The sequence below is a fragment of the Bufo bufo genome, chromosome 8 (assembly GCF_905171765.1).
Source record: "Bufo bufo chromosome 8, aBufBuf1.1, whole genome shotgun sequence".
NCBI classification, from domain to species: domain Eukaryota; kingdom Metazoa; phylum Chordata; class Amphibia; order Anura; family Bufonidae; genus Bufo; species Bufo bufo.
The window spans coordinates 20,721,352-20,735,902 of record NC_053396.1 but is presented as its reverse complement, the minus strand read 5'-3'; the positions used below and the strand labels follow the sequence as shown (position 1 = coordinate 20,735,902).

Here is a 14,551-nt window from a genome sequence, read left to right as displayed (position 1 = left end):
TTCAGAGGAGAGGTCGTCAGTAAAAATATCTTGGAGTTAGGCCCCATTCACACGTCTGCAATTCTGTTCCGCATTTTGCGGAACAGAATTGTGGACCCATTCATTTCTATGGGGACAGACTTTGTCCCGCTCGGATCCGGAATTGCGGATCTGCACTTCCGGGTCCGCACTTCCGTTCCGCAAAAATATAGAACATGTCCTATTCTTGTCTGCAATTGCGGACAAGAAAAGGAATTTTCTATATAGTTCTGGCAATGTGCGGATCCGCAAAATGCGGAAAGCACATTGCTGATGTCCGTGTTTTGCGGATCCGTAAAACACATACAGACGTCTAAATGGAGCCTAAAGAAATAGAAAATTTGCCACATATTAGAACTTTCCATACACAGGAGACATAATTTAGATACCTGTTCGCCATCTGTATCCCGCTGAGAGTAGTGGAGCCATCTCTGCTGACAAACAGCCTCAGGTGACTGTCTGCAAATAGACAGATAACAGAGCGTGAGCCGGCGTGACGCCTACTACAGCACAAAATGAATGGCGGATTAAGAGAGAGAGATGTATTTCTACGTATGTGAGCTGGAAAATGTCTCTGCACGGCCTGGGGAATGTAAAGGGTGTGGAGAAAACTTAACGCAAGATTTACTTTCTGTCCTGAAGGGAAAGTCAGGGCCACGTTTGATCTTACACGTAAGTACACATTCACTATTGAGGCTACATTCACACGAATGGGAAAAACGCTGACAGCAGTTTTTGTAAGGACTGTCACATAGCCGTTTTCAGAACCAATATTCTATGGGGCTTTCCGCATGGCCGTTTTTTTTTAGCGGCCAGTGAATAACAGCAGTCGAAAAATAGGACAATTTTCACTGCCAGACGGACCCCACTAAAATAATTTAGCCTGTTTTTAATGGATGTTTAGACACCCATCTAATAGCCGTTAGAAACAGGTAAAAGTGACTTTCAGGGGTTAAAAAAAATAATTATTCATTCACTTGAACGTGAGGGAACACTGGCTCTGCACTGGAGGAAAGGAAGCCCCCCCCCTGCAGATTTTTATTTTATGCACTTTATATAGCGCTTACATATTCCCCAGAGCTTTACAGAGAATAGCGTCAAGCTGTCCCCAATGGGGCTCCCAATCTAAGTGTTCCCTCATGTTCAAGTGGATGAGGTATTTTTTTAAATTTTCGGACTGAGCAGAATAGAGGGCACTATAGGGGCAATATTTATACTGGAGGGTACTAGTGGGGGGTATATTTATACTGGAGGGTACTATTGGGGGTTATATTTATACTGGAGGGTAATATTGGGGGGTATATTTATACTGGAAGGTACTATTGGGTGCTATCTTTATATTGGAGGGCACTTGGCGGCAATATTTATACTGGAGGGTACTATTGGGGGGTTATATTTATACTGCAGGGTACTACTGGGGGGTATATTCATACTGGAGGGTACTATTGGGGGGTATATTTATACTGGAGGGTACTATTGGGGGGTATATTTATACTTGAGGGTACAATTGGAGGACATTTTATATAGAGAGGCACTGTGGGGGGTCTAATATATACTGGTGCCACTATAGGGGGCATTATAGACAATGGGGGAACTACGGGGGGCCCATTATAGATACTAGGGAAATATGGTGGCTACTATTTATACTAGGGGCACTGTGGGAGTGTATAATATTTCATTGTAAAAAATGCAATGATCTATATTCTCAAGAAGAACTTTCCTTCATATGCACCTGGTCACATAGGCATCTGACAATGGAGGGGAGAATGGTTTGGATGTTAGTGTAAGAGGAATTACATGGTGGAAGTGGGAGCCAACATTGTCTGTAACATTCCCGGAGCTTATGGACTAGTGCACGCTTGTATATCAGAAGTCCCCGCTCCCTGGACACATTCCTCTCCTTTACCTTCATTGTTGCTGACGTCGGTGAAGTCCTGGCTCTGCATGATCTTCTCCACAATAGCATCAGCATCGATCCTGGTGTCATCCACCCAGGTGGGATGACTTTCCACAGAGTCCTTCTTTCTCCTGAAAGTGATGGGGGAAAACATTAACATGGATGAGACACTGCAGCAACAATTAAAATTGCTTATTGATGACGAGTTCAGAGGATACCTGATTTAGTCATTTTGGGGAAATTCAGATTAAAACTGGAATATTTTTTATAACACAAAATAGTTACAAGTGCTTTACTCAAAGATTTTTCACCAACTTATCACAAGAGTCCAGTCGCCTTTCCCTATATCTGCGACGGCTAACCTCCGTCACGCCAGCTGTGTTAAAACTACGACTCCCAAGATGCACACTTGCTTGGCTGCTCTCAGAACGCCATAGAAATAAATGGAGCATGCTGGGAGTCGTAGTTTTACGGTTAAGCTGCTTCATTTACTGGCAGATGTTGTACTGCGCTCCTCTTCCGCAGCACCATACAGATAAAGGGCAGGGCTGCGAGCATGCTCAACCGCCAATACATTCGTATGGGGAGTACACGACCCTCGCTTTCAAGATCATGGGGGTCCCAGCAGTCAGACCCCCACTGACCACATAATTATCACCTATACTGTAGAGAAGTTAAAATCTTGCGACAACCCCTTTAAAGGGTATTCCTGCTTTGGACAAACCTCGGTTGCTTTCCTTGTGTTTATAGGTATTGAAGCAGCTACATGAATTATCTGAATTAACTCACGACAAGGGGCAGGCAGTCAAAGCGTTCCAAAAAATGGGAATCGCTGGCAGAAGCCAAGTAGGAAAATCACGAGAGTAGCGTGTGTCAGAGGAGCTGGAATCTGGCGAGACCTGAGCCAACGCTCCAGACTGACTCAGTCCCAGCTGAGTCACATCACATATTCCATACGGACACTAGAGAAAGACACGCACTCGCTTGACATTTCAGAGACAGAAGTGTTTTTGTTTCATTGTCTCCTCTCCAAGTTAATGAATAAAAGCATAACTGAAATAACTGGCCCAGATACTCCTAAAATTGTAACAGACACCCGCCCGAAATCCAGTCTCCCTAAGGCCTCATGCACGTGAGTCCAATTTGCGGTCTACAAACCTTGGATCCACAAAACGCAGAAGTAGTCCGTGTGCCGTCTGCCTCTATTTTTTGCGGACGCATACTTTGAGAACATATTCTATCTTTTTTGCTGAATGGACATAAGGATACGGACACCAGACAGATGATCCATCATCAAAAAGATAGAACATGTCCTAATATTTGGCCGCAAAATGCGGACCACGGACCTATTAAAGTCAATAGGTCTGCAAAAAGTGTGGATTCAACAGGGACGGTATCTGTACTGTGCGGACCGCAAAAATACACACGTGTATGCATGAGGTCTAACTTGCGCGATAACGTTAAATTTACCTGGACTGTCTATCCAGATTGAGGGGAGGTCTGAGTGGCCTTGGGGGCTTCTCTGGTTTGCTCTCCTTTTCGGCATCGTGCGTGTCCACAGTAATGGCGATTCCCCCAGAGGCGCTGCTGCTGGTGGATGTGTTGCGTCTGTGAGTCAGATCTGACATACTGGAACATCGGGAGTGTTCAGAGCTGTGACCTGCACAGAAGAAAGCAAAGCATGCATGAAATCGTGGAGATGAGCGGGGGGTAATCCAGACTGCTACACGAATAGAGGCCACCGAGGAATAAAGGTACGGTAAGCATTTTATAAAGGGGGTTGCCGCACTCAGGTTCTCTTACCCCATTAAGGCTGGGGCTACACGGCAACAATTGTCAGGCGACTTCAAGGTGTGTGATTAAAAAAATGTGTACAATATGTCTGTAACATGCAGTTGCACTGGTCACAGGAATATTTTAGGGTGTGATTTGGCTGCGAGCCTGTGCAAATTAGGATTTCCAACACCCATTAGACACATAAAAAAAAATAAAAAACTGCTGACATATCGCGAATGAGTTGCAGTCGCAGAAGACTACATTGAGCACTAAACTGGAATAAGTCATGTCCGACGAGCAACTAAAATTCCCGTCATGTCACCCTAGCCTAAAACTGAACTACTTTAAGGGAACCTGTCCCTGGGATTTTGTGCATAGAGCTGAGGACATGGGTTGTTAGATGGCCGCTAGCACATCCGCAATACCCAGTCCCCATAGCTCTGTGTGCTTTTATTGTGTAAAAGATCAGATTTGATACATATGCAAATTAACCTGAGAGGAGTCCTGTCCCTGAGAGGAGTCCAGCATGAAGGAGCCCAGCACCGCCCCGCATCCTCAGAATCTCTCCTCCTTGCTCCCCGACGTCAGAAAGCTAGAGCGCCGTAATCTCGCGATGCGCAGGCTAGCACATGCGCAGTTTCTTCCCTGAGGCTGATGCCAGCACAGGGAAGGAACACTATGAGGACACTGCGCATGCGCTAGTCAGCTGCTCGTTCAGTGAAGGAGACTGCGCATTTACATGCATCGATCTCCTTCACTGTATGAGCACGGGGGATGGCTATAGCGATCCCTCATCCTCATACACAATTATGGCTTCTGAGCAGCAGATCGCTGTTTAACCCATACTATTTGCTGCTCAGAAGCCATGATCGTTGGTGCCTGCATGAGCACGTTTTGCTCGTTCATCGGCGGCACATTTAGATGGCCAGATGATCGGGAACAACCGTTCGCAGGACGATTATTGGTGCGTCGAAATCCACCTTAAGTTGCAAGGAGGCTGGAAGCAAGTGTTCAATTTCTCTGCAGTGCCCCCACAGGGAAAAGGAAGCATTACACTGTACCCATTGAAATGAATTGGCTGGCGATGTAAAAGGACAGATGTGCCAGGTCCTGCCGTTCACTCTGCCTCATAAATGAGACAACCCCTTAAATAATTTTTTTCTTCTCCTTTACAGGTGATGGCTTATCCTCAGGAGAGGCAATCACCATCTGATTGGCGGTGGTCCGGAACCCTGCACCCTCGGCAATCAGCTGTTCTGCAGTGGTTCCGGAACTGCATGTCTCTATCCGTTGTGCAGATGATGGAGCCAGTTTCTGCAGCACTGTAGTGACTGGTAGCAGCGCCGCAGTAACCCGCTCGATCCACTGCACAAGAGAGAGAACTGTATAGTACTGGCGCCAGAACCACTGCAGAACAGCTGATCGGCGGGGACCGACATGGCCTATCCTGAGGATTGTCTATCGATTGTAAAGAAGTGGACAACCCCTTTAAGCTCACAGACTTGTTCTCAGGAAAAGAGAAGCCAGAGAGGTTGGTATGTAGAAATGACTGGATAGTTACCGGACGCTTTGGACTGCTGGCTGGCTTGACTGGAGTTCCGCGAGTGACCTGAATGAGAAGTTTCCTCAGGGCTTGAGAGATTTTGATCCGCTTCTTCGAAGACCCCTGGAATGTTTAGAAAAATTTAAACGGCTTAGAAGTGGTTCGGGGGGGGGGGGGGGGGGGGGTAAATTGTACTAGAAGGAAAACAGCTGCTAAATCTGGCTTCTGTCCCGCTGTCTGTTCCCATGAGAACCTAAACAGATAGCGGGATATTCCCTGCCAGCTGGAACGCCTTACCTCCAGAGCTGAGGCTTGTAACCTGGAGAGAAGTGCGCTCCTTCCCTCTAAGACGACTTATACGCTTCTAGCAAGTCTTTACAAATTCACTTGCTAAACACACTTGCAATATGGAGCAATAATCCTCCTATCTAGGCGTGCTTCCCCTTGGCTGATTTGGCCATCGCTTTCCAAATAAGACATGTCACAACTACAAATGGGTCTTGTTTAATGAGAACGGTGCAGGCCGGGAACACAGAATAGACTGCTTATTAGATACCATTAAAAGGAGCGCTCACATTAAAAACGCTTTTTATTTCAGATCATTATGCGCTTTCACATAAAAAACTGAGCAACTTTGTAAATACATTGCATTACTTATCTGGTGCTGATCCTAAGTTACAGCCTGTAAAATGCTCCAGAGCTGCATTCACAAATCTGCTGCTTGTTGCTTGAATCAAATCGATGTTTCGTCAACAAACGCAGCCCTTATTATATTATTATAATATAATCCTTTATACAAGCCCTACATTGTGGGAGAGTCAAGATGGCCGATACACATAAGAGAAACGTCAACCAAACTCACCATTTTTGGTAGGCTCGGCCAACTATCTTATGTGCACGGGGTGTGCCAACTCTCCCTAGACATCATCTGTTAGAAGGATCAAGTATGTGGAAAGTCTGTGTCTGATCCTTTTGTTCTCAAAGGAGATAGGCTGCTGCCCGAGGTTTCTTTACAATGAGAACACATGCATGCTCGGCCAAGCAGAGTGTGCATGTGTATGGGAGGGAAGTCATAACGTGCATGTGTATGGACCTTCCAGGCACTGATTTAACAGGGCTTGAGAGATGAGGGTTCACCAGTCTGCAACATTGTGAATGCAGCTCTACATCAGAATGTGCATTACGGATACATTCACAAGACCGTATTCTAGAGCTGCACTTTATTTTACGGATCACACATGGATCCATTAATTTCTATGGGGCCAAACAAAAAAAATGCAGACAGCACGTTTGCGGCCACTCTGCCAATGATAGAATGTCCTATTCTAGACCATTAGGCATTTTTTTCAATGGGATCCGCGAAATGTGCAGGATGCACACGGACCACTTGCATATTTTGTGGATCCATGATTGCGGACCGCAAATCGGATACGGTCGTGTGAATGCACCCTAATACAGGATTTGATTCTGTATCAGTGTGATATGATAAGTAAAGCAATTATATGCAAACTGCAAAAAAGAGGGAAGGACCTAGAATTGCTGTAATGTAGAAGATACAGATAAGATAAGGAGACACAACCATGTTCTGGTACCTGAACTAAGCAATGCCTGACGGCTCCTGTTCTGGCGCATAGTGCCACTGGCCGAGCGTACAGTCCCCTGGCCCTTACAGGTTATTTGCAGAGAGGAATCCTGTCCAGGAGCTGAGACAGTCTTGGCGGTGGAGGGAGGCCTAGAAGAGAAAGGTCAACACACAAGCTGCTTACCCCGGCATTACAATCACTAGCGGTAAAGAACTTAAGGCTGTCCTTTAAGTCCAAGACAGACGTGTGCGCCATAAGTCACGACTTAATGTGGGATCATTCTAATAAGCAGTCGTGTCATAAGCTATAGACAGTAAAACTTACGTTTTGAAGCAGGGGTCTCCAGAAAGGAGGGACATTCCAATGTTGACCTTGCAAGGAAAGACGGAAAAAATAAATAAACACGAAGGCAATTATAATGAAAAGAACACGTGATAAAAGACCTAAGGGTAAAGGGCATCTGTCAGCAGTTTTGTGCCTGTGAAACTGGCTGACCTGTTGCATGTGCACTTTGCAGCTGAAGGCATCTGTGTTCGTCCCATGTTCATATGTGTCCGCATTGCTGAGAAAAATGATGTTTTAATATATGCAAATTAGTCTCTAGAAGCAACGGGGGCGTCACCATTACACCTAGAGGCTCTGCTCTCTCTGCAACTGCCGTGCACTTTAATCGATAGGGCCAGGTGTGATGATGTTTCCACTGTCTGGCCCTGTCAATCAAAGTGCCGAGGGCACGACAGTTGCAGAGAGAGCAGAGCCTCCAGATGTAACGGAAACGCCCCCGTTGCTCATTTGCGTATGTTAAAACTTATTTTTTCTCAGCAATGCAGGCACATATGAACATGGGACCAACACAGATGCCTTCAGCTGCCAAGTTCACATGTAACAGGTCAGCCAGTGTCATAGGTACAAATCTGATGCCCTTTAAAAGGGGTATTCTGGTAACAACAAGTTACGCCTATCCATTGGATAAGGGACAGCTCCTAGGAACGGATTACAGGAGAATGGGAGTCCAGTGTTCCCTCATTTGAATGGACTGGTGGTCGAGCATCTGCAATGTCCCTCCATTCAAACTCCATGGGACTGACAAAAATAGCTGATCCCGCTCGGCTATTTCTGGTAGTCCTAAGGACTTTAAATGGAGAAGTGGTGTGTTCTCGTGTGTTCCCTCGTTGTCGTGATCGGTGGGGATGCCAGCAACTGGAGGCCCACTGATCTAACGGTTATTCCCTATACAGTGGATAAGGAAAAATGTGTTATTACCAGACTACCCCTTTAAAAAAGGTAGGTCCACTTTACAATCAGAATATTTTATTGCTACAATAGTCGTGATTAGATTAAAAAAAACTATTGTTTTGCGTCGACTCCCTCCCATCCATCTTGCCCATCAGGAACAGACTACACATTGCTTGTTTGTAGTCTGTAACCATGGAGACACAAAGGTCTACAGAGTGGATGTACACACAAAACGATAGAATAGAAGAGCTGCTAATATAACAGATTAAAGGGAATGATCGAAAATGAAGACAGACTTTACGTTTAATGTCCCTTTAAATCTAGTTTGCAACATAAAGTCTAATGGGAGATATGAGAGTAAAATCACTTACAGAAAAACACAAACACGGGAAGATTAATTATAATGGACGCAGTGACTGTGTGACCAAACCATCCCGGATACATGAGACACATAATACCGCATTCCTCGTGATGTCAGTAGTTCCTGGTTTACACTGACAGGACAGGCCGAAAACTGGTTTGAAAGTCGACGTGCGGCCATAATTATAGGAGATCACACATGACTATACTACTCGTTCATTAGTGAGACATAAACAGGAAAGGGAAAATAACAGGGAGCGAATACGGGAAAGTCCACGCAGATATTGAACGCTACCTTCAGGATAGAGTTGTCCTGCCTGGTGTGCCGAGTGTCATATCCCTCCAGAAGACAGCAGCGTGCCGCGGATCCCGATCCGGCAAATTCGGCCAGATTCAGGTCGGCAAAGCCCAGCTGGAAAGTGAATTGAAGACAATGTAAGGGCTCATGTAGCAGACAGGTTAGTACATATGGTACTAGGAGTGCAGGCGTCATCTATAGGTGTACCGCCTCTGTACAGAACATTCTCAATTGAATAAAATGGAGTCGTAATGCCATAACCCACAAGTCATCCAATCATGCCAGCTATGTGCGCCAGACAACTGGCATACATGTGCGACAAGCTAGACCTGTTCTACAGGATTCCTTACGCTTTGCAGTCTAAAATATTTAAGACATGACGTATGACCTCCAAAATCTAAGTCTTAGTCATCATGTGAGATGTCATAAAATCAAACCCGGGGGTAAGGGGTTGCACCAATTGCATGCCTTGCTATAGCACATCCCTTCCCATGTCTCTTTAGAGGCTATGAATACCTTCAGGGCAATTTTTTATAATTATTATGATTGCATTTTACAGATTTTGGGCTAAAAATACATTTTTCAATCGGTCTTTAATAAAAATGTTCAGCCGTTTCTGAGTTACAGGGGTTAAAAATCGGTCTATTTGAAAGCTGTTATTTTCTGCTTTCTTTGAATCCCACTCACGTGTAGTCATCTCCTGGCCTCAAACACTCATCAAAGCTCAATTCTTATCAAACTGATAAGTGTTTATAAGGTCAGGAGATCAGAGAGAAGAGCTGCACATGAGCCGTCAAAAGACGGAATTAAAAGAAAACAAAGTCACAGCTTGCAAACAGACAGATTTTTAACACCTGTATCTCACAAACGGCTGAGCGTTTATAATAATGACCAATTGAAAAAATGCTTCTTAGCCCCAAAATGCAATCATAAAAAATGTCCCCAAAGGTGTACATAGCCATTCAATATTTTCAGCAGTTTTTGTCCGACAGGGTTAAAGGCGTTTTCCCATCTCAGACAATGGGGGCATATCACTAGGATATGCCCCCATTTGTCTGATAGGTGCTGGTCCCACCTCTGGAACCTGCACCTACACGGAGAACGGAGCCCTGAAAGTGGTGGAACGCGTACTGTGCATGTGCAGCCACCCTCCATTCATTTCTATTAGGTCCCCGAAAATAGCTGGCTTGGCTATTTCTGTAGGGCCCATAGAAGTGAATGGGAGAGGCGGTCGCACATGCGCTCCCATTCACTTCTATGGGGAGAACACTTGGTGGTGGCCGGACCCGGAGTCCTCCAGGAACCACTTTCTCTGCTCCGTTCTCGATATAGGTGCGGGTCCCAGCCTATATGGCCCCATTGTCTCAGATGGGAATACCCTTTTAAGTTTTAGTCTACCCGCAGACTGTCACTTTGGGTTTTACACCGAGTCCCCTCATGTTGCTGTTCAGACAGCTGGATGTGTAGCCCTTATCTCTGAATTGCTGACAGCTCATAAATGCTCATTTAAGCCATAGTCTTATTGGTTTGATAAGAATTTATCTATAAGTTGTTCATAGCATTTCAAGGGGTTTTGGACAAGATTTCTTTGACAATAAACTGATCCCGAATTCCCCCCCTCATTGCTGGGATCCCCAGTGAGCAGCTGTAATCGGTGTGGAAATTTTGCAATTAGTGTTGTTTTCCTGCAGCGCCACCACAAGGGGGAATTAGGCATTACGCAGTGACCACTCATATCCACAGGCAGTATTTGTAATACAGGAGAAGTCCTCTAAAGCGAGAGGTGCCTTTTGAAACCGCTATCCACTCTGACCAAAGATAAGGATCCAGAACAGGGGGATCAGCTCAGAATGGGATTTCTAAACTGAAGAACCCCTGTAATGCAAGGACTAGAATAGGCTTCCAGATTATTGCAGCTACATAGGCTTTGTGATATAAAGACGCCCTGCAAGCATCTCCATATCCCAGCAATGCAGCATTCCCTGCGCGCCGCCAGCTGCTAAACCCCTCCTGGGCGCTTGCTATTCTGAAGAAGAGGGATCATTTCATCCTGACATTCGTGTTCGTCATCCGCTCTGCTACTTTCCCACCGCATCCAGTCTGCGTCACACACTGTTGTTGGCAGGGGGTCCCCCACATCCCACCATCGTGGCAGGAAACCCACAGAGGAAGGGGCTCCGAATGAAAGGATGCTCAGCCCAAAGAGCCCTCTCGCCGGTTTCCTCCCCACACTGCTGACCATGCCGTTTGTCCGGACACTCCAGATCTTAGCTGCTTAGCGAAATGACAATGTGATATGAGCCTGATTGACGTCCCCTGCCGTGTGTCACGTGCGATACACTGGGCGCGATCCTTCCTGCTCGGCTTCAATACTCATTACTAATCCCAATAGTGTGACTCCTTACCTGAAAATCTGTGACTAATGATCTAATCATCAATCAGTAAACAGAGTCCTGTAAATAGCAGAGGTCAGCGCTGTCACATTCGTGGCACAGAAATCTGATCTGTCTTAGGGCTTATGATTGATGGCACGTCGATAGGACACGCCATCAATATGCCCCGAGTATATCATGCTATGGTGCCCCTTTAAAGGGACATCTGTCAGCAGTTTTGTACCTATGACACTGGCCGACCTGTTGCATGTGCTCTTGGCAGCTGAAGGCATCTGTGTTGGTCCCATGTTCATATGTGCCCGCATTGCTGAGAAAAATGAAGTTTTAATATATGCAAATGAGGCTCTAGGAGCAACGGGGGCGTTGCCATTACACCTAGAGGCTCTGCCCTCTCTGCAACTTCCATGGCCTCTCCACTTTGATTGACAGGGCCAGGTAGTAAAAAAATCATCAAACCTGGTTCTGTCAAAGTGGAGAGGCCCTGGCAGTTGCAGAGAGGGCAGAGCCTCTAGGTGTAATGGCAACGCCCCCTCAGCAATGCTGGTACATACGAACATGGGACCAACAAAGATGCCTTCAGCTGCCAAGTGCACATGTAACAGGTCAGCCAGGTACAAATCTGCTGACAGATGCCCTTTAATTTGTCGCCCTTGAAGGACTTCCTCTGTCCGCTGAGTGGGCAGAATGAGGGGAATGGCGCATGGTGACTGAATGATGTCCTCTGTCTTACCTTTGAAAATGTTTTTCCACCCTTCAGTTCCTGTAACAGGAAAAGACAGATTATTATTTCCATTCTGACACCATCAACAAACAGCATTAACAGTCTGGGAGAATCCACTGCACTGGTGTCAGAGCCCAGACCCGGAGTACGAGGGTCACGTGTGACATAAAGGGTTAACGTACAGTCTAGTTACACACGCGTGTATTGCAGACCTTATCTTACACCGCATACGCTTGCACATACAATGCCTCCCACAACAGCAATGCAGCAAAACCTTTAAAAAAATAAATACACTGGCCACTAGGGGCGCTGTTCCATTACTGGACCTGAGTGATCCCTAATGTACAGCTTTAGCTGCCTTCACACAGTACATAGGACAATGACTTAAAGGGGTTCTGCAGTTTTTTTAAACTGATGATCTATCCTCTGGATAGATCTTCAGCATCTGATCGGCGGGGATCCGACACCCGGAACCCCCGCCGATCAGCTGTTTGAGAAGGCAGTTGCGTCGTGGCCTTCTCGCTCTTTACCGCAGCACCAATGATGTCACAACTAGTATCAATGGCCTGGGCGGGGCTAAGCTCTGTTCACTTGAATGGAGCTTAGCCCTGCCCAGGCCAGTGATACCAGTCGTGACGTCACTGGGCCTGGGGTAAAGAGCGAGAAGGCCGCGGCACTACTGCCAGCGCCGCTGCCTTCTCAAACAGCTGATCGGCAGGGGTTCCGGGTGTCGGACCCCCGCCGATCAAATGCTGTTCATCTATGCAGAGGATAGATCATCAGTTTAAAAAAACTGCAGAACCCCTTTAAAGGGGTTGTCCAGCTTTTTATACGTTTTTAAATTCTTCCCCCTTCCAGACTCAGGTCCAGCTGGACAACCCCTTTAACTCATTGTTCGATGTACTTCATGTAGGCTGCTGAAGCTGCACATTAAGGTGGACAACCCCTTTAAGTCATTGTCCTTTGTACTTAATGTATCGCATCAGCAGCCTACACAAAGTTGGACAACCCCTTTAAGTCAGTATACCATGTACTTTGTGTAGGCAGCTGATGCTGTACATTAAGCTGGAGAACCCCTTTAAGTCATCGTGATATTACTTTGTGTAGGCTGCTAGTGCCGTACATTAATCTGGACACCCCCTTTAAGTCATTGACGTGTAGGCAGCTGATGCTGTACATTAGGGATCACTCAGCTCCAGCTGGACGATCCCTTTAAGCCGTCCATACACATTGGTAGACTACCTAATGTGAATGAGGGCTTTGTGACTCTCCCTGATGGCAGATGTCAAAGGAGAGGGTCAGGCACCTTTTATTTCAAGCTCCCAATCCTTTTACTATCATGGAGACAGGCAGCTGCCAGAGGAGTTTACTATCCTCTCCCGGCTCAGGACACATGCATGCTCGGCGAGCTGCCTGACGCATTGTGTAATGGAAGGGGGGGGGGGGGGGGCAGGGAACGATTGTATGTATAATATAATGCAACGAGCATCAAATGGCGCTCGGTAAAGGCAATTATCTGCCCACATAAAAGTGCCCTTAACCTCTGTAGCGTCATAGGTTCCAAGTGAACGGATAGGCACTGACCCGCGTAAAACTATGGCCAGGTGACGTGCATGCTACTGCAACAACCGATGATGTCACCCTGCAGATTGCTTCCCCCCTCCGTGCCTGATTACTTGGTCTCAGCATCACACTAAATCCATAGGCTGCACGCTCAGATTATAAGGCTTAGCCGACATAATAGTCCCTTCAAGCAAAAGCCACATGACCCCCCCGCCTCCGATTTATGTCACCGCAGTCATCTGCTTACCTTCCGGACGGAGACCCTGCAGATACAGGGGTCCAGTACGCCAGTTGCGGGGTTGGCGCTCATTTTACAGACAAAGGTCAGCTTTTTCTTCCAGCGGACGCAGTTTTCTTGCACTTCCTCCCTGTGATAAGAGGCAGAAAGAAGACACAGTCAGTCCACGGAGCGGGGGCGGGACACAGGTCACATCACAAATCAAAGGGCAGCAAGCCATAGACGGCAGATTAATGGTTAAAAAACGCCATGGTTGCGGGACTAAAACCATGGCTTCCAACGCCATGGTATGAACATGGTAGAGTCCATGGCGCGGCGCGCTCTTTTTTCCAGTGAAATGTGACGATATCTGCAATGCAGATGTGAACAGAGCCTTATCGGCTTCCGGAAAAGCGGGGTGACAACCAATCTGGTTAGCGCCCAGCTTCGGAACCCAGTTGCGAAGATCAACCGCATAAAATCGAGAACATTTAGGAGAAGAACGGGTGTGTGATTTTAGGGGAAGGGCCCCTTTCATATGCTGCTCATCCGTTTCTCACTTCTGCAGCTGGAGCCACGAGCGTGATGTCTGTACAGTCATACCGGGCGCACCTCTGTGGTTTCCTTTTTATCACCAGCACCCACACTATTTATGAGCTGCCGCACAACCCGGACCAGCGTTCATCGTGAACCTCCTGGTTCAGGCAACTGATACAAGACCTGATTGTGTTAGAAAAGCAGAGTAAGAGGCGCTACGGGTACAGGGGTGGCGGTGTTGCCGCAGGACAATGCCAATTCATATGCCGTACGCAGTTTGCCTCCGTGGTCATGGTTTGTGGTTTAAAGACGCAGGGGGCGTACCTTCTGCTGCAATGTCTCTGCAAAATCTGACAACCGCGCAGAGACCCCGGGTACAATTTTGGCTGTAATTATGGGCTGCAGCGAC

At 46.7% G+C, this 14,551-nt stretch overlaps 1 protein-coding gene across 1 annotated transcript in view; it reads right to left on the bottom strand.

Annotated features, from left to right (window-relative positions):
- The window catches only part of FAM102A (family with sequence similarity 102 member A), a 53,605-nt gene that overhangs the window by 5,545 nt on the left and 33,509 nt on the right, over window positions 1-14,551 (bottom strand). The window contains exons 3-11 of the mRNA XM_040404988.1: window positions 13,636-13,756; window positions 11,835-11,864; window positions 8,709-8,825; window positions 7,142-7,188; window positions 6,827-6,966; window positions 5,253-5,357; window positions 3,386-3,575; window positions 1,925-2,046; window positions 408-477 (exon numbers count right to left, since the gene is read on the bottom strand). Of these exons, the coding sequence (XP_040260922.1) occupies window positions 408-477; window positions 1,925-2,046; window positions 3,386-3,575; window positions 5,253-5,357; window positions 6,827-6,966; window positions 7,142-7,188; window positions 8,709-8,825; window positions 11,835-11,864; window positions 13,636-13,756 (942 nt within the window). The remainder of the gene's footprint in view (window positions 1-407; window positions 478-1,924; window positions 2,047-3,385; window positions 3,576-5,252; window positions 5,358-6,826; window positions 6,967-7,141; window positions 7,189-8,708; window positions 8,826-11,834; window positions 11,865-13,635; window positions 13,757-14,551) is intronic.